The sequence below is a fragment of the Phacochoerus africanus genome, chromosome 2 (genome assembly GCF_016906955.1).
Source record: "Phacochoerus africanus isolate WHEZ1 chromosome 2, ROS_Pafr_v1, whole genome shotgun sequence".
NCBI lineage: Eukaryota > Metazoa > Chordata > Mammalia > Artiodactyla > Suidae > Phacochoerus > Phacochoerus africanus.
The window spans coordinates 57,208,759-57,228,590 of record NC_062545.1 but is presented as its reverse complement, the minus strand read 5'-3'; the positions used below and the strand labels follow the sequence as shown (position 1 = coordinate 57,228,590).

The window sequence follows — 19,832 nt, the reverse complement described above, 5'->3', positions numbered from 1 at the left end:
GCCCACCTATGCCACAGCCACAGCCATGCAAGATCTGGGTTGCATCTGCTACCTACACCACAGCTCATGGCAACACTGGATCCTTAACCCACTGAGCAAGGCCAGGGATCAAAGCTGCCTGGGAACTTCCATACGCCATGGGTGCAGCCCTAAACAAACAAACAAACAAACAAACAAACAAACAAAAACACAAATAAAAAAATAAATAAAACTCGTCTTCCGCTCCCAGTATTTACTATGTACCAACAAGCAGGTTTACCTTCCTGCTGGGAGAGGGACTGTGCTGTCACCCAAGACTGATCTTCTTGGAACCCGAGTGTACATTTTCAAAGTTCCTGCTTCCCTCCTAGTGTTTCCAAGGCAACTCTCCCTGATTTTCTTAGACAGAAGGAAAGGATAATGGAATAGTCCTTAAAGAACAGAGTTATTGGCCCTTTGAGAAAGATGCTGTGCAAACCTAAGGAACAGTGATTTCCCTCATGGGTTCAAATTTAAGTAGGGAAAGTGAAGCTGATGTAATTGAACAAAGGCTGTGGGATGAGTAAATGATTAGTAGTTTGTGTCACATTCAAAGATGACTTTCTATTTATCCACGCCACTAAAAGCTCCTGTCTCTTTTAAACAACCCAGAAACCTGCATGGTATCCTGTGTCAAGCTTGTCTGGACCCAACCTATTGTTCCAGCCTTTCCCTATGACCCAGTCCGTCCCTTTCCTGACTCAATGCTAACTTTCCATTCCAGCCAGATGGTCTTTGTCATCTTTGTCCCTCAGCAGTATTTTTCTGGGAGCAGCTTGAGGTCCACCTGCATCCCCCCCACCTGCAGAGGGTGTTGGACAAGCAGATTTCTGGGCCCCACTCCAGGCTACAGAGTTAGAACCTCAGGGGGGTGAAGCCCAGGAATCTATATGTTTTACAGAGGATTTTTTTATGCACACCTGCTTCGATCCCAATGGTTGGGCTTGTGGATCATTTGAAACCTTACCATTTCATTCCTTTTTTACAACTATTAATCACGATTCTCCACTTGCCAGCATGAAATAGACACTATACCATCTTTTTTTCCCCTGAGAAATGAGTAAATGGTCAATGACTTGTACAAGGTGGATGGGGTAGCTTCCACAAGGTGGATGGAGTGTCAGGAGTAGAAGGATGTCAGACTTTAGAATCATTGAAGGGCCTATTTTTTCTTGTGAAGGATGTGGAGGTGACTGAGCTGACCCATCTCACGATAAAGGGGACAGTGACAAGGGCCCAGCTCTGCTGGCTCCTGCCTCAGCCTCAACAAAATAGAACCAGCCCAAATTCTTAGGCTCCTAAGCAGGGAGTCACTTAGGAAAATGATTGTGGTTTGCAAGTAACAAATACCAAACAACTAAACCTAGATCTCTGTTTATTTCTACCTTTCCTCAAAATACTGTGAAGCAAAGTTAGATAAGATAATAACAAAGAGGGAGTTCCCATTGTGGCTCAGTGGCAATGAACCCAACTAGTATCCATGAGGATGGAGGTTCGATCCCTGGTCTTGCTCAATGGGTTAAGGATTCAGCGTTGCTGCAAGTTGCAGCATGGCTCACAAATTTGGCTTGGATCTGGTGTTGTGGCTGTGGCATAGGCTGGCAGCTGCAGCTCCAGTTCAACCCCTAGCCTTGGAACCTTCATATACTGTGGCTGGGGCCCTAAAAAGACAAAAAATTTAAAAAGTAAATAAAAAGCAAAAAAAAAAAAAGGCAAACAATTAAAGAGAATAAATAAAAGAGTGAATGTACTAATATACTAGGTATCGGCAAGGTACTTGTTTATGGGAGAGAGGGCTTAGATTTTAGAAAGAATATGTATTATATTAAGCAAATGGATCATTAACTTTTAACTTTCTGCTGAAGATGTGAGCAATGACAGGGAAGGAAGGGCTCCCCGGGATGGAGTTTGTATTTGCAATGGATGCTCACTGGTTTCTCTGTGTCCCCCAGGCTGGTACAACCGTCTGTACATCAACTTCACGTTGCGTCGCCACATCTTCTTCTTCTTGCTCCAAACCTACTTTCCTGCCACCCTGATGGTCATGCTGTCCTGGGTGTCCTTCTGGATCGACCGCAGAGCTGTGCCTGCCAGAGTCTCGCTGGGTAAAAAAAGCATTTACTATGGTGTGGCAGGGTGGTTATTTTCTTTCAACCCATCACTGTGTAAAGAAGATGTAAAAACATCACTCAGGGCTCTTAACCAATGGGCTGCCAGAGTCAGAAGGAGCAAACCTTCCTCCTGTTTCTTGCCTTCCATTAGCACTCTGCCCTTGGTTCCCCAGACCACACCGTGGAAACGACAGGGAGCTCAAACCACCTCAGCTTTACCTGAGTTATTTCAGAGAGATGGTGCCTATTTTCAGAGTAGACTCCCACCATCAGCAATGTCAAAACTCAGCATGTTGATAAATAAGTCAGTTTGACTGATGACCAAACTTACTGTGTCAAGACAAACACTTGGTTTGTTGGCCTTATGTAATAGACAGGCTGAGAGTTTGGGGGTAGGGCCCATATTTTGTGATTTCTGGGAAGGAGAGGGATGAACCCCCTGGAGTTGTGGTTTAGTGCTTTGCAGATGCCCTGAAATTCCAGAGTGAACATTTGCAACCCATCATTGTCCCTTTGGGCAAAATCAGGATGGGCCCTGAGAAACATGAGCATTTAACCAGCAAGTCTTAGGGAATAAGAAACTGGCAGGATAGGTTTCCAGGAATTTCCAGTCTTCCTGGACTTAGGTGAGGGATGGTACATTCATTCCTTGAAGCATAGCAACTGTTTTTTTTTTTGGTTTGTTTGTTTGTTTGTTTTTGGTTTTGTTTTGCCTCTTTTATTTATTCTTTTTTTCTATTTAGGGCCACACCTGGGGCATATGGAGGTTCCCAGGCTAGGGGCTGAATAGGAGCTGTAGCCGCTGGCCTACACCACAGCCACAGTCATAGCAACGCCAGATCCAAGATAAGTCTGTGACCTACACCACAGCTCGTGGCAACACCGGATCCTTAATCCACTGAGTGAGGCCAGGGATCGAACCTGCATCCTCGTGGATACTTGTTGGGTTCATAAACCACTGAGCCACAATGGGAACGCCTATTTAATTTTTTTTAATTTTTCCTTTTTCAAGTGATGCACAGTTAATTTACACAGCCCCTGCTTTAATTTCCACACCTGAGCTGATCCTTTGGGAAGCACCCCTGATCTTGGCAGCCACATCACAGGAACCCAAGCACCAAGGGGCTCAACGTCAAAGGGGACAGGCAGCGAGTGTGGGAGGCATGGCTGAGGTGGGGGGATGCTCGGCCCCAAGAGGTGGAAACATGCCCCAGGCCCTTCTTGTTAGATTTAAGAGGGAGAGAATATGACTTCGTGAAACGTGGGGGCTGTTTTGTAGCCTTGATGTCAGCGGCTGACCTAAAGCTGGATGTTGCAGGGATCACCACGGTGCTGACCATGTCCACCATCATCACGGGCGTGAACGCCTCCATGCCCCGCGTGTCCTACATCAAGGCCGTGGACATCTACCTCTGGGTCAGCTTCGTGTTCGTGTTCCTCTCGGTGCTGGAGTACGCGGCCGTCAACTACCTGACCACCGTGCAGGAGCGGAAGGAGCGGAAGTCCCAGGAGAAGGCAAGAGACGTTTCATTCATTTCCTGGAGGCCAGGCTGCTGGTTGGATGAGCGCAGGGGGAGGGAGCTTGCCTGGAGAAAAGGGAGATGCTTGTGCAAAAGGAGGAGGATCTATTTTAGAATAGTCTCACTTCTCCCACAAAGGATCCCAGAATGTCTTTGGACAAAGACTAGGAAGACTTGGGTTCTTTGGGCCAACCCTGCTGGTTAAGTTGGGTCTCAGTTTCCTTATCTGTAAAAAAAAATGTAAAACAGAAGCCTCACTCCACCTCCTCTCAGGGTTATTGTAAGGGTCACATAAGATAATGTTTTTTTTTTTTTTGTCTTTTTGCCATTTCTTGGGCCGCTCTTGCGGCATGTGGAGGTTCCCAGGCTAGGGGTTGAATCAGAGCCGTAGCTGCCAGCCTACTCCAGAGCCACAGCAACGCGGGATCCGAGCCACATCTACAACCTACACCACAGCTCATGGCAACGCTGGATCCCCAACCCACTGAGCAAGGCCAGGGATTGAACCCGCAACCCCATGGTTCCTAGTCGGATTGTTAACCACTGAGCCATGACGGGAACTCCCAAGATAATGTTTTATGAAAGTTGTTTGGAAACTGTATGGTTCTAGGCACATATAAAGTATCACTCATTACTGAATGTGTTTAGGGAAAATGTCTCTATGGCCTGTGAGCAGGCAAGAGCAAATTTCTAGAATAAAAAACTCCTGTATCTATCAGTGCCCTGGCCCAGTGAAAATTCAGCCACATACAATTTAGCCTTTCAATTCATTGGAAATGCTATGCTGTCTATACGTATTGCACTGTACGATCCTAGGTACTAAACTATCCTATGAGATGGAATGTAAATGGAGAATTCAGGGCAATGCACAAGGGCATTATGTTCTATTCATATGAATATGTTCTATTCATATGCAGACTCTTATTAAGCACATTGAGAAATAAAGTGCCAACTTGTTACCAAATCCTTGCTGACCAAAAGGGGTGTTCACCGAAGATCAGGGGATGTGAAAATCTCATATTTCTGTGTATCTAGGTGGCTAGGAGATCCTTAATACAAGGGATCCTCTTCCTAAATTTTAGGAAAGAGGACTTGCTGCCTTTTCAAAAGTAGTCTTTTTTTTTAACGGCCATACCCTTGGCATATGGATGTTCCCAGGCCAAGAACTGAATCTATGCTGCAGGTGCAGCAGTGTCAGATCCTTTAACCCAGTCAGTGGAGTATTGAACCTGAGCCTCCTCAGTGACCCAAATTGCTGCTGTCAGATTCTTAACCCACTGTACCACAGTGAGAACTCTCTCAAAAATTGTCTTTTAATACCCCCATCTTATCTGTTAAATATTTCCACATTGGCTTCAAATATGCTAAATTGGTTAAGAATTTTTTTTTTTTTTTTTTTTTTTGCTTTTTAGGGCCACACCCTCGGCATATGGAAGTTCCCCAGGCTAGAGGTTGAATTGGAGCTGAAGCTGCTGGCCTACACCACACCCACAACAATGCAGGATCCAAGTTGAATTTGTGACCTACACCACAGCTTGTGGCAACATGGGATCCCCAACCCACTGAGCGAGGCCAGGGATTGATGTCATATCCTCATAGATACTAGTCAGATTTGTTCTCACTGTGCCGCAATGGGACTCCCAAGAATTTATATTTTAAATTCTATTCAAAACTTTTTGCTTCAGAGTGTGAGTGTTCCTTCAAATTTTCAATAATCTGTGCATTGATCATTATCAAATACTTTTGGATTATACTTAAACACTTTTGATTTATAATCCATTGAGTTTTCCATGTAGACCTGTTCAAAAAATACAAATACTTCATCTGACAAATATGAGCCAATGAACCATTAACCACATGCAACTTACACTCAGGCAGTTCATTAACCTGTCACCATATGATGGCCTGGGCTTTGCCATCGATGATGCAATGTCTAAAGGGCAACAAGGAAGTCATCCGTGGACAAGCTATTGGTCCCTAAGTCTAGCTTCCTGTCTGGGTGTGAGCGGATACCTGGGAAGTGAGAGCTTGTTCTCCACTGTTGTCAAACATGCGATTTAAAGGCCGAGAAGGTGCAGGAGTTCCTGTCGTGGTGCAGGGGAAACGAATCCGACTAGGAACCATGAGGTTGCAGGTTTGATCCCTGGCCTCACTCGGTGGGTTAAGGCTCTGGCGTTGCCATGAGCTGTGGTATAGGTTGCAGACAAGGTTCAAATCTGGTGTTGTGGCTGTGGTGTAGGTCAGCAGCTGTAGCTCCAATTCAACCCCTAGCCTGGGAACCTCCATATGCCGCAGGTGTGGCCCTAAAATACCAAAAAAAAAAAAAAAAATGCTGAGAAGGTGCAGTTGCTGGAGGGCAGACCAGTGGGAAGACAGAAAATCTCTCTCCCGCTGCTTCAAAGAGAAATGGGGCAGAGGTTCCCAAATTGGGAGCCAAGGAGTGCCTGGCCTGGATTCACCTTCTGAGCCTATTAAAGACCAAGATTCCAGGTCACACCCCAGGCCTGTGAATTCAGAATCCCTGGAGAGGTCACTTTTGAACTGGCATTGTTGACAAGCTCCAGGCTATTCTGAGGGTTGACTTCTGATCTGCAGAGGGCAAAGCTGCCTGGAGCCTGCTAACTTCACCCTGGTTCTAATTTGCAGCTGCTTTGGATGGAAGTGAGCAGACAGAGTGTGGGAGCACAGGGTCTCCCTCCCCCGTGTGAGCTTGAGTTCTTTGGCTGATTAGCCACACCTGCCCAATGTGCCAGGCGCTACTTAATTTTTCTTACAAACAAGCTGATGTGGAAAATGGAGATTTTTCATGATTTTTGCCATTTCCTGATCCTAACTCAAAATCTTAAGTCTGTCTACATTTTCGCAGAAAGCATTTCAACTTAGAGCAAGGAAGAGATATAAAGACTCATGTCTTAAAAAAAAAAAAAGGCCCCAATAATATAACAATATCTCACAATTGTATCAGTTTGGGTGTGATTATATCTAAATGCAAAGAACTGACTAGGTGATCTCTCTCTTTTTTTTTTGTCTTTTTTTGGTCTTTTCCTAGGGCTGCACCCGTGGCATATGAAGGTTCCCAGGCTAGGGGTCTAATTGGAGCTGCAGCTGTGGGCCTGTGCCAGAGCCACAGCAATGCGGGATCCGAGCTGCGTCTGTGACCTACACCACAGCTCATGGCAACGCCGGATCTTTAACCTGAGGCCTGGGATTGAAACTGCAGCCTCATGGTTCCTAGTCGGATTCGTTAACCACTGAGCCACAATGGGAACTCCTAGATGACCTCTTTTTGACCTTCTATCCTTAACATCTCTGAGTCAGTCATTCTAGGAGTGTATTAATGTGCTGCTCAATTATTGTTGCTGATAAGCCAAGACATAGAAATAATAATGAAACAGTCATGCCTGACTTAAAAAAGCAACTCCCCAAACCACAGATTTCTTCAAGTGTAAAAATTCTTCAGATAATTCTGATTCAACGTATTTTTGCATTCCAAATGATTTTTGCATTCCAAAGCTTCCTGGTATTCATCTTCGTATTTGAAGATCCATGATAATAGAAAGCAGGGTGCAAAATGTCATTATTTCATTTTCCCAGATAGAAAAACAGAGGCACCATAATAGGGCTGACAGCCAGGTTAGAAACATATTAAAGCCAACGTGTAGAGAATAACCCAAGTTCAGTCGGTCAGTTGGTCAACACCAACCAAACACAAACCTTTTTGACTTGAGTATGTGAATCCTTGTTTAAATTTTCATTGATCTGTACATTGCTCATTACCAAATGCCTTTGGGTTATATTTAAATACTTTTGATTTACAATTCATGGACCTTCCTATATAGAGTCATTCAAAATATAGCAAAGCCTTCATCCAACAAATATGGATGCTTTGCTGACTCAGATTGTGAGGAGGAGTTAAGCAAAGCCATTTCCTTTCCTCCAACTTATTTTTTATAAACATTTTCATACTTGGGAAACGGTTGAAAAAAATAGCATAACACACATCCATACACACTGCCCTTCCATCCAACATTGTTGACATTTTGCCATTTTTATGGGAGTTTTTTCTCACATAAACATCTCACATTTGGTCGATGGAGACGAACTATTTAAAAATGGACAGACACCATGACCCTTTACCTTTAAATGTAGCTCTTTAAAATAAGGACCCTCTCCTACCTAACCATATTTTGATTCATGCACACAGAGCTGGGGGCCCTTGACTGGAACCAGAATGTGTGGTTTAAAGTCCTGCCTCTGACGCTAGCTGTGTGATCTCGGGGGAGAGTGGTATAGCTTCTCTTGGACTTGGTTTTTGCCTCAGCCATTAAGGGCATTTGGACTAAATCAGTGGTTCTGGATCCTGGCTGCATAGTAGAACCACCTGAGCATCTTAAATTACTCTAGAGTGGAGTAATACTGAGCCTGAGCATGGGAGTGTAAAGAGCTCCCCAGGTGATTCTAATGCCAAGGTAGTTCATCGTTGGACAAAATGATCTCTAGAGATCTTTCTGATTCTGCCTTTCTGTGGCTCTCAGTAGCCATAGGCTTTCCTCTCAGTCTGGGCTGCCTCCTCTAGGCCTGTCACAGACCTAAGCGTGCCTGATACCTCCCCTTGTGTTTTCTGCCTGCAGTTCTCATGCATGTGTGGAATGCTTCCCTCAAGAACCATGATGCTGGATGGAAGCTACAGTGAGTCTGAGGCCAACAGCCTGGCCGGGTACCCAAGAAGCCATATTCTCACAGAAGAAGAAAGACAAGACAAGATCGTGGTCCACTTGGCCCTGAGCAATGAGTCCAATTCCTCCAGGAAGAAGGGGCTGCTGAAGGGCCAGATGGGTCGTCGCATCTTCCAGAACACCCATGCCATCGACAAATACTCCCGCTTGATATTCCCGGCCTCCTACATATTTTTCAACTTAATCTATTGGTCAGTGTTTGCCTAGGGGTTCAGGGGCTGTGTCTGGGGAAGGGCGTAGACATCTATGGGGTCTGGCTGGCCGCCCACACATGGACCTGCTGACCGTGTCCCCTCACAGACAGAGCAGCAGCTCCTGGACCACCTCGGGCAGCATCCCCACTCCAGGAGGAGCCCAGGAGCCCTCCAGCTGCCCTTTCCCAGACCCCACGGGCTTGCTTGTCCTTCACGCTGCGTTGTGTCCCACTTCCTGCCTCTCTGGGACTATCTATCTCCTTCTGTTCTTGTGTGTGAGCAGGCTCATGAGAGCCTCCCTCCAATTAAAAAAAAAAAAAAAAAAAAGGGAGAGTTTCAGTCCTGGCACAGCAGAAAAGAATCCGACTAGGAACCATGAGGTTGCAGGTTTGATCCTTGGCCTTGATCAGTGGGTTGAGGATCCGGCCTTGCCGTGAGCCGTGGTGTAGGTTGCAGACATGGCTTGGATCTGGTGTTGCTGTGGTTGTGATGTAGGTTGGCAGCTGTAGCTCTGATTTGACCCCTAGCCTGAGAACCTCCATATACTGCAGGTGCAGCCCTAAAAACAAACAAACAAACAAACGAACAAAAGAGTCAAATGCCTCCCAGATGAACATTCTAGACCCTATGAAGCCTAGGATTCATTTGTAATGGGAAGGGAAGAATGAAAGGTAAGCTTAAGGGCATTCTGGATAGGTGACATGAAGTTAGGATGCCAAATGGAAATTGAGGAATTCTTGCTGTTGTGCAACAGGATCAGTGGCTTCTCTGCAGCTGCAGGATGCAGATTTGTCCCTGACCTAGCACAGTGGGCTAAAGGATCTGGTGTTGCCACAGCTATGTCATAGGTTACAACAGTGGCTTGGATCTGATCCCTGGTCTGGGCACACCATATGCCACAGGGTGGCCAAAAAAGAAAAAAAAAACAGGAATTGAAAAATCTGTATATCCTGCAATTGGAATAAGTGCCTACCCAGGAAAGAACAACTCAGATCCCAGAAAGGAAATGACTTGACCTGGATGAGTCCAGCAACCTGCATGATTTTGCAGGGTTAATCCTTGACTGCACAAGCATCCTTGTTGAATTCATCATTGTTAGTATTAATTACTGTGCTGCTATTATAGATTCATGTAATAAACATTTTTTTTTTTCTCTTAGGACCGCAGGTGAGGCATATGGAAGTTCCTAGTCTAGGGGTAAAATCGAAGCTACAGCTGCTGGCCTACACTACAGCAATGTTGAGTCGCATCTGTGACCTACACCACAGCTCACAGCAACGCCAGATCCCTTACCCACTGAGCCAGGTCAGGAATAGAACTCTCATCCTCATGAATATTAGTCAGATTCATAACCCACTGAGCCACAACGGGAACTCCACAACAAACATTTTTAAATATCCCTGTACTGGATACAGTGGGGTCCAAATTAAGAATAAGATGTAGTCTTATTCATAGCTCTCAGAGAAAGGACTGGTAGAAAACATGATATGCAGGAGTTCTTGTCGTGGCTCAGTGGTTAACGAATCCGACTAGGAACCATGAGGTTGCGGGTTCAATCCCTGGCCTTGCTAAGTGGGTTAAGGATCTGGCATTGCCGTGAGCTGTGGTGTAGGTCTGTAGGTCGCAGACATGGCTCGGATCCCACTTTGCTGTGGCTCTGGAGTAGGCTGTTGGCTACAGCTCCAATTTGACCCCTAGCCTGGGAACCTCCATATGCCATGGGAGCAGCCCAAGAAATGGCAAAAAGACAAAAAAAAAAATGATATGCAGTTATGTATAAGTGAAAAAGGATTCAGTGCAACAAATGGGAATTCAATTTGAATGGGAATTCAATTCAATGGGAATTCAAAGTACGATGGGAATTCTGAGGAAGGAAAAATAATTTCCAGTGGAAGATGGGATCTCATGGAGCAAAGAGCTTCTGAGCTCCTCCTTAGAGGATGGGGATTTGGAGAAGAAATGTCCATGCTGGGTGCACCTGTAGAAAAGTACATGCTAGATTTGTGCTGTCTGATATGATAGATAGCCTCTGGCCACACATCTATTTAAATTTAAGTTAAATAAAATTAAAAACTCATTTCTTGTGACATTTTGAGTGCTCTACTCAATAGCTTCGTGAGGCTAGGGGCTACTGTACTGGGTAGTGCAGCTCTCTGGAACATTTCCACAGTCACAGAAAGCCCTGTGAGACTACAGCCCCATGCTGCTGTAGAGATGAAAGGTCAGCCTGAGCAAAGGCATGAGAGAGGCAGGAAAGTTTGGGATGGCCGAGTACAGTTTTCGGGGCAAGTCATTTCTTTGGGCCAGACCCTAGGCTGTGAGAAGAGGAGGTGAGACCAGCTATTTCTGCAATACCAGGGGGCACAGCAGCCCGCCCCACCCTACACCAGTGCTACTGAGGACAGCTACAGCTACCACTCCACGGAGTTGTCTGGTCTGAGACCAATGGCTCTCCCAGCTTCATGAACAAAGGTTAAAGGTATGTCAACAAGGAAGTCAGATGGTATGGGGCATCTAGACATGTTTAGAAACCTTTACTTTCTAGGGATTCTTCTAGGCCACAATGCTGCTCAAACAATGATAATGATATTGTCAAATGCATTATACTGCTTTGGTTGTCTTCTGAAATTCTAACACTACGCTGCTTCTGATTATGTTGTCTTCATAAGTGGGGGCTCATATAACATGGTGGCCTGTTCACACTTAAAAAAAAATAAAGATGTATTTTAACTAGCTTATAAAGTGAACTGGAATTCATTCCATAGCAAACATTTAGAATTGTAAACAGTACTTTTATCATGTGGGACTGTGACGCCATGGCACCATTGAATGTAGCACAGCCTTATTACAATGTAGTAACCTGACTCTACTTGAAAAAAGTAGAAAAATAAATGAGGTAAAGAGGGGCCAACAGTTGGAGAAGAAAACAGGAACTAAGGAAATGTTCAGAACATGGAACAACTCACAGACAGGAAGGCAGGGGAGTAAACATAATTGCTATCACCGGTGTTGGAATAATACTCTATTTTGCTGAATCTAAGACACCATTAAATGTAATACACACCTGCAGTTTATGTGCCACTAAGAAAGAAAAAATGCTGCTAATTAAATTCTAGCACTCCAATGATTATAAGATGAATCCTGATTTCACCTATATTGAATTGTGAAAAATGTGCATGTTGGAATAAAAGAAATAGGTGTATACGGAAACTGCTGATCAGACATACTTCTTTGACACCAATGTTTGAGCCTATGTTTATTGTGCACTTGTCTGCAAGGCTTTGTGCCCAGTTGGGGATGGGGTGGTGGCAGGTAAAGAAATGAATGGGAAGTACCTTTCAGTCATGAAGCGCTTACACTATAGTGGGCAAAACAACAACAACAACAACAACAAAACCCCATTCCCAATTGACTAAAACGTTCAGCTCTCACCTTCGGACCTGCAGATGTCATGAAATGACATTTGGGTCAGCCTTTGAGAATATCAGGTTTGGGATTACTTTAAAAGACAAATTGAAAAACAAACCTCAGGTGTAGTAAAGCATTGTTTGCTCTAGCCTGGCCCAGTTTACAAGGGTGAAAGCCCTTCGCCTTGTCTGTTTAGCCCAAGGCATCTCAAACTTGAACATGCTTATTAAAAGCCTGGGCATCTTGTTAAAATGCAAGTTCTCATTTAGTAGATTTGGGGGACACAGTATAGTCCACTGAATCTTCGGGGCACAGCTTCTTTGCCTGCCTGCTTGCATCTCTCACAAGCGTCTTATTTTAATAAATCTATTTCTTGCCTATCACTTTGTCTCTCGCTGAATTCCTTCTGTGCTGAGGCACGAAGAACCTGAACTTCACTAGGTCCAGACACTGGGTAAGTGATTCAAATTTAAAAACCATGGGTTCAAGTCCCAATCTGGGTTTTGGCTGGGTTCAAGTCATAAGCGTTGTCAGTTTCACAACCAGCGCAACTAGGGATATTTGACTGGCTGTGAGCAGAGTATTTAACCTGCTCTGAGCAGATGCTTTTTACGGGAATCCACTCCTTTAATCCTTCCAAGAACCTGGTGAAGTCGGGTTTAGAGGAGGTAAGAGGAAAAGATGGCAAGTTATAGGCCAGAAGTGAAACTGGGACTTCTGGCCCCCAAACTTTTTCACTTTCCATGGTTTCCTACAAGAGAGCTGTGGGGTCAGAGACACAAAGGGCCCAAGGGAAGTTTCCATCTTCTATCAACATTCCTCAGATCAATGCAGAAGGTCCCTGGCCTCCTGGCCCTGGTGGCATGGAGGCTCGAGGTGGAGGGACAGGCACCACTACCTGCTGAGATTTGACTTTCTTTTTTTCCCCCTGCTCTAACATCAGATTGGCCCAAATTGCTTGGAGGAAGATTCTAACCCCAGGTCCTGGCCCTCTGGTTTGCCAACCCCTTCTGTCCTCCCTTCGCCCACTTCTTCCTTCCCCAGAGAACATCTCTTCTCTGCTGCCAGTTGGGAGCCAGCAGCTGCCAGCCCCATGTCAGCAACTCCCCATGTCGGCACTGCCATGGCATTGCAAGGGCAGCTGAGTGGGGGCATGGCTGTGAGCCATGAGCCTGGGAGCAGAGAGAGTGCATGTGGGTGACAGCTTCAACAGAGGATGTAGTCACAGATGTAACAAGTCCTAGAATATCAGCTCCACTGGACAGAGCTTTTCTCTATTTTCTTAGTTGCTGTTATGTGGGCTTGTTTTCTCACAGTGCATAACAGTGTTTGGCACATGTTAGATGCTCAGTAAGTATGTATGGAAAGAATGAAAGAAAGTACTGTTTATAAATACCCACTAAGTGCCAGACACTGTGGTACCTGTGGATTGTAGTCATTTTTCACTCTAAAAACCTTAGGCTTTTGTACTTTTTAATTTTAATTTTACCGTTTTCCTTATCATCTTTTTTTTTTTTTATTGAAATGTTGGAGAAGCAGGAGATAGTTGTGTTTCATCTATTATTGCAAAAATATAACAATAAACTTCCTCAAACTAAGATATTTTCCTCATAGTTAAACTGTTTACACATAAGGACACAGGTTATGTTTGGTTATTTTCTTTTTGCTTTCGTAATGACTTTTATTTTTTCCATTATAGCTGGTTTACAGTGTTCTGTCAATTTTCTACTACACAACAAGGTGACCCAGCCACATATACATGTATACATTCTTTTTTCTCACATTATCGTGCTCCATCATAAGTGACCAGACATAGCTCCCAGGGCTATACAGCAGGATCCCATTGCTTATCCATTCCAAAGGCAATAGTTTGCATTCCAGATTCCCAGTCCATCCCACTCTCTTGGCAACCACAAATCTGTTCTTCATGTCCATGATTTTCTTTTCAGTGGAAAAGTTCATTTGTGCCATATATTAGATTCCAGATATGATACCATATGGTATTTGTCTTTCTCTTTCTGACTTACTTCACTCACTACGAGAGTCTCTAGTTCCATCCATGTTGTTGCAAATGGCATTATTTTTTCTTTTTTATGGCTGAGTAGTATTCCATTGTGTATCTATACCATATCTTCTTAATCTAATCATCTGTTGATGGACATTTACGTTGTTTCCATGTCTTGACTATTGTGAATAGTGCTGCAATGAACATGTGGGTGCATGTGTCTTTTTCAAGGAAAGTTTTGTCCAGATATATACCAAGAGTGAGATTTCTGGGTCATATGGTAGTTCTATGTATAGTTTTCTAAGTACCTCCTTACTGTTTTCCATAGTTGTTGTACCAATTTACATTCCCACCAACAGTGCAGGAGGGTTCCCTTTTCTCCTCACCCTCTCCAGCATTTGTTACTTGTGGACTTACTAATGGTGGCTATTCTGACTGGTGTGAAGTGGTACCTCATGGTAGTTTTGATTTGCATTTCTCTAGTAAGCAGGGATGTTGAGCATTTTTTCATGTACCTGTTGGCCATTCGTGTATCTTCTTTGGAGAAATGTCTATTCAGGTCTTCTGCCCATTTTTCAATTGGGTTTTTGGCTTTTTTTTTTTTTTTTTTTTGCTGCTGTTTGTACATTTTAGAGATTAAGCCCTTGTCGGTTACATCATTTGAAATTATTTTCTTGCATTCTATAACTTGTCTTTTTGTTTTCTTTTTGGTTTCCTTTGCTGTGCAAAAGCTTGTCAGTTTGATTGGGTCCCATTGGTTTATTTTTGCTTTTATTTCTGTTGCTTCGGCAGACTGACCTGAGAAAACATTTGTAAGGTTGATGTCAGAGAATATTTTGCCTATGTTCTCTTCCAGGAGTTTGATGGTATCTTGTCTTACATTTAAATCTTTAAGCCATTTTGAATTTACTTTTGTGCATGGTGTGATGGTATGTTCTAGTTTCATTGATTTGCATGCAGCTGTCCAGGTTTCCCAGCACCACTTGCTGAAAAGACTGTTTTTTCCCATTTTATATTCTTGCCTCCTTTGTCAAAGATTAATTGACTGTAGGTGTCTGGGTTTATTTCTGGGTTCTCTATTCTGTTCCTTTGGTATGTATGCTGTTTTGGTACCAGTACCACACTGTCTTGATGACTGTGGCTTTGTAGTATTGCCTGAAGTCTGGAGAGTTTTGCCTCCTGCTTGATTTTTGTTCCTCAGGATTTCTTTGGCAATTCTGGGTCTTCTGTGGTTCCATATAAATTTTTGGATTGCTTTTTCTAGTTCTGTGAAAAATGTCATGGGTAATTTGATAGGGATTGCATTGAATCTGTAGATTGCTTTGGGTAGTATGGCCATTTTTACAATATTATTTTTTCCAACCCAGGAGCATGGAATATCTTTCCATTTCTTTGAATCCTCTTTAATTTCCTTGATGAATGTTTTATTGTTCTCAGCATATAAGTATTTCACCTCCTTGGTCAGGTTTATTCCCAGGTATTTGATTTTTGGGGGTGTAATTTTAAAAGGCATTGTACTTTTGTATTCCTTTTCTAATATTTCATTGTTAGTATATAGAAATGCAACTGACTTCTGAATGTTAATCTTATATCCTGCTACTTTGCTGAATTTGTTGATCAGTTCAAGTATTTTTTGAGTTTAGTCCTTAGGGTTTTCTATATATAGTGTCATGTCATCTGCATACAGTGACAATTTTATCTCTTCTCTTCCAATTTGGATACCTTTTATCTCTTTCATTTGTCTGATTTCTGTGGCTAGGACTTCCAATACTATGTTGCATAACAGTGGTGAGAGTGGGCATCCTTGTCTTGTTCCAGATTTTAGTGGGAAGGCTTTCAGCTTTTCTCTATTGAGTATTATATTGGCTGTGGGTTTGTCATAAATGGCTTTTATTATACAAAACTTTTTTTAAGGTATGTTCCCTCTATACCCACTTTGGTAAGAGTTTTTATCATGAATAGATATTGAACCTTGTCAAATACTTCTTCTGAACCTATTGAGATGATCATACAGTTTTTGACTTCTCTTTTATTAATGTGATGTATGACATTTGATTTGTGTATGTTGGACCATCTTTGTGTACTGGGGATGAATCCCACTTGGTCGTGGTGTATGATCTTTTTTATATGTTGTTGGATTTGGTTGGCTAAAATTTTGTTGAGAATTTTTGTGTCTATATTCATCAAAGATATTGGCCTATAGTTTTCCTTTTTGGTGGTATCTTTGTCTGCTTTTGGTATTAGGGTGATGGTGGCATCATAGAATGTCTTTGGGAGTGCTCCTTCTTCTTTGACCTTTTGGAAGAGTTTAAGGAGGATGGGTATAAGTTCCTCTGTATATGTTTGGTAGAATTGTCTGTGAAGCCATCTGGCCCTGGACTTTTATTTGTAGGGAGTGTTTTTATTAACATATTCCATTTCATTTCTAGTGATAGGTCTGTTCAGTTGATCTGTTTCTTGATTCAGTTTTGGCAGGCCGTAAGTCTCTAGGAAGTTGTCCATTTCTTCTAGGTTGTCAAATCTGTTGGCATCCAGTTGTTCATAGTATTCTTTTATGTTTTTTTTGTATTTCTGCAGTATCCATTGTGATTTCTCCTTTTTCATTTCTTATTTTGTGTATTTGGGTTTTTTCTCTCCTCTTCTTGGTGAGTCTGGCCAGAGGTTTATCAGTTTTGTTTACCTTTTCAAAGAACCAGCTCTTGGTTTGATTTATTTTTTTCTATTGTTTTTTGAATCTCTATGTTATTGATTTCCTCTCTGATCTTTATGTTTCCTTCCTTCTGCTGGCTTTAGGTTTTGTTTGTTCTTCTTTTTCTAATTCATTCATTTAGGTGGTAGGTTAAGTTGTTGATTTGAGATTTTTCTTCTTTTTTGAGCAAGGCTGTATTGCTATGAATTCCCCTCTGAGCACTGCTTTTGCAGCATCCTATAGATTTGGAGGGGTTGTGTCTTCATTATTATTTATCTCGAGGTATTTTTTAATTTCCTTCTTAATATCCTCATTGACCTATTGGTTTTTTAGTAGCATGTTGTTTAGTCTCCATGTAGTTAGTTTTTTTTCTCATTTATTTTCCTGTGGTTGATTTCTAGTTTCATGCCATTGTGGTCAGAGAAGATACTTGAAATAATTTCTGTACTCTTAAATTTGTGGAGGTTAGCTTTGTGCCCCAGATGTGATTGATCCTTGAGAATGTTCCATGTGCACTTGAGAAGAATGTATATTCTGAATTTTTTGGATGTAATGTCCTGAAAATATTGATTAAGTAACTTTTTTATTGTGTCATTTAGGAACTCTGTTGCCTTATTGATTTTCTATCTAGAGGATCTGCCCATTGATGTGAGTAGGGTGTTAAAGTCTCCTACAATGATTGTCTTTCCATCCATTTCTCCTTTTATGTCTGTTAGCATTTGTTGTAGGTATCTGGGTGCTCCTATATTAGGGGCATATATATTGATGATTGTAATAGCCTCTTCTTGAATGGATCCTTTAACCATTAAATAGTGTCCTTCTTTGTCTTTATGCCTTCATTTTAAAGTCTATTTCGTCTGATATAAGTATTGCAACTCCTCCTTTCCTGTCTTGTCCACTAGCATGAAGTATCTTTTCCCATCCCCTCACTTTCAATCTATATGTGTCCTTTGCCCTAAGGTGAGTCTCTTGTAGACAGCAGATTGCAGGTTTTTGTTTTTTTATCCAATCTGCCACTCTGTGTCTTTTGATTGGAGCATTCAGTCCATTGACATTTAAAGTAATTATTAATAGATATGTATTTATTGCCATTTTAAACCTTGTTTTCCAGTTGATTCTATGTTTCTCCTTTGTTCCTTTCTTTTTTTGTTGGATGATTTCCACTTATTTTGTGCTCGAGTACTTTTCTTTTTAATTTTTGTGAATGTAATGTTTGGTTTTGATTTGTGGTTGCCCTGTTTTTTAAGTATGTTAACCCCTTTCTGTATCTGCTTGCTTTAGCCTGATATTCACATAGACTCAAACACATTATTAAAAAAAAAAGAGTCTATATTTCTTACTTTCCTTCCCCACATTCTATGATTTTTAAGTCCTTTTCTAATATCTTCATGTTTGTTCTTTTGCTGTTCCTTGTGTTGATCATTGCTTTTACAGTGGTTTTTTGTTTTTTTGTTTTTGTTTTTGTTTTTCTCTTTTAGATCTGTATGCTAGCTTATTTAAGTGATTGTTTTCCAATTGTGGTTCCCTTGCTCCTATGTCTTCTTACTTCTTTTTTTATTTAGAGAGGCCCTTTCAATATTTCTTTTAGAATGGGTTTAGTATTGCTGTGCTCTTTTAGCTTTTGTTTGTTGGAGAATTTCTTTATTTCCCCTTCTATTTTATTTTTTAATTTTTTTTTGTCTTTTTGCCATTTCTTGGGCCACTTCTGCAGCATATGGAGGTTCCCAGGCTAGGGGTCGAATCGGAGCTGTAGCCGCCGGCCTATGCCAGAGCCACAGCAACGCAGGATCCGAACCTCGTCTGCGACCTACACCACAGCTCACGGCAACGCCGGATCGTTAACCCACTGAGCAAGGCCAGGGACCGAACCCGCAACCTCATGGTTCCTAGTCGGATTCGTTAACCACTGCACCACGACAGGAACTTCTCCCCTTCTATTTTAAATGATATTCTTACTGGATAGTGTATTCCTGGCTGCAAATTTTTTCTTTTCAGAACATTAAATATATCTTGGTTTTACACCTGAGCAATACCTGCAGCTGAGGTTTCCTCCCGGAAGGCAGCCACATGTCAGCATGGCTCAAACATTTGTGAACAGCAAAATCCAGCCTGGGAAGGTGGTAGTTTTCATTAAGCCACCTGCCCCTTCTGCAGAAAGACCCAGGAGCTCCTCAGCCAACTGCCCTTCAAAAAAGGGCTTCTGGAATTTGTCTGTATCACAGCCACCAGTGACACTAACAAGATTCAAGATTATCTGCAACAGTTCACAGGAGCCAGAACGGTACCCCAGGTCTTTATCAGTAAAGAGTGTATAGGGGGATGCATGTATGAGAAAGGGGAGCTGTTGACTCGCCTGAAGCAAACTGGAGCTCTGAAATAATTACAGAGCATACCCAAGCTGATAGCCCCCTTGAGAGCTGGATGGCACTGCAGATAATGACAGTGCTTCCTGGTGGATGGACCCCGGGCTACCCTCACCCAAGTGCAGCAACTGTTTACTTAAAATTCTGAAATGCGTTAACCGAAATCAACTGGGGGGAGTGGGTTTTGTGGGGCAAAACCAGATTTTCCTTCTGACTCCATATTAAAAGTGGATCCACTTGCCCCCTCATAAATCAATCAATCAGTCATCAATCTTGCCACTTCCTTCTGGCCTGTAGAGACATCAGCTGATAGCCTTATGGGGTTCCCTCATAATTCATACTTTGTTTTTCTTTCTTGCTGCCTTTAGAATACTCTCTTCAACTTTTTCCATTTTTATTATAGTGTATCTTGGTGTGGGCCTATTTGGGTTCAACTTTGGGACCTTCTGTGCTTCCTGTATCTTGATCTCAGTTTCCTTTAGATTTGGAAAGTTTTCAGACATAATTTCTTCAAAAATATTTTCAACCCCCTTTTCTTTTTCCTCCTTCTGGAATTCCTATTATGTGTAGATTGGCCTGCTTTATATTATCCCATAGATCTCTTATATTGCTTTCGTGTTTTTTCATTTGATCAAGCATCTGGACACTGCCCAGAGCATTTGGCAGTGGCAGCAGCAGAGTGGGCATGCTCCCAGGGGAGTGAGAGCAACAACTGGTGGTGTTCTGTTGCAATGTCCTCCTCTGTGGTGCCCTCTGAGGTGGCTGGGTCTGCAAGTGGTTCTTGTTCA

The 19,832-nt window shown here is 42.6% G+C and overlaps 1 protein-coding gene and 1 pseudogene across 1 annotated transcript in view; both read left to right on the top strand.

Annotated features, from left to right (window-relative positions):
• GABRR2 (gamma-aminobutyric acid type A receptor subunit rho2) overlaps positions 1-8,891 on the top strand; it is a 43,674-nt gene extending 34,783 nt beyond the window's left edge. The window contains exons 7-9 of the mRNA XM_047769353.1: positions 1,971-2,123; positions 3,448-3,644; positions 8,281-8,891. Of these exons, the coding sequence (XP_047625309.1) occupies positions 1,971-2,123; positions 3,448-3,644; positions 8,281-8,592 (662 nt within the window). The 3' untranslated portion in view covers positions 8,593-8,891. The remainder of the gene's footprint in view (positions 1-1,970; positions 2,124-3,447; positions 3,645-8,280) is intronic.
• A 9,865-nt stretch (positions 8,892-18,756) lies between these two features.
• On the top strand, positions 18,757-19,061 carry LOC125121027 (glutaredoxin-1-like; annotated as a pseudogene).
• The last annotated feature ends 771 nt before the right edge of the window (positions 19,062-19,832 follow it).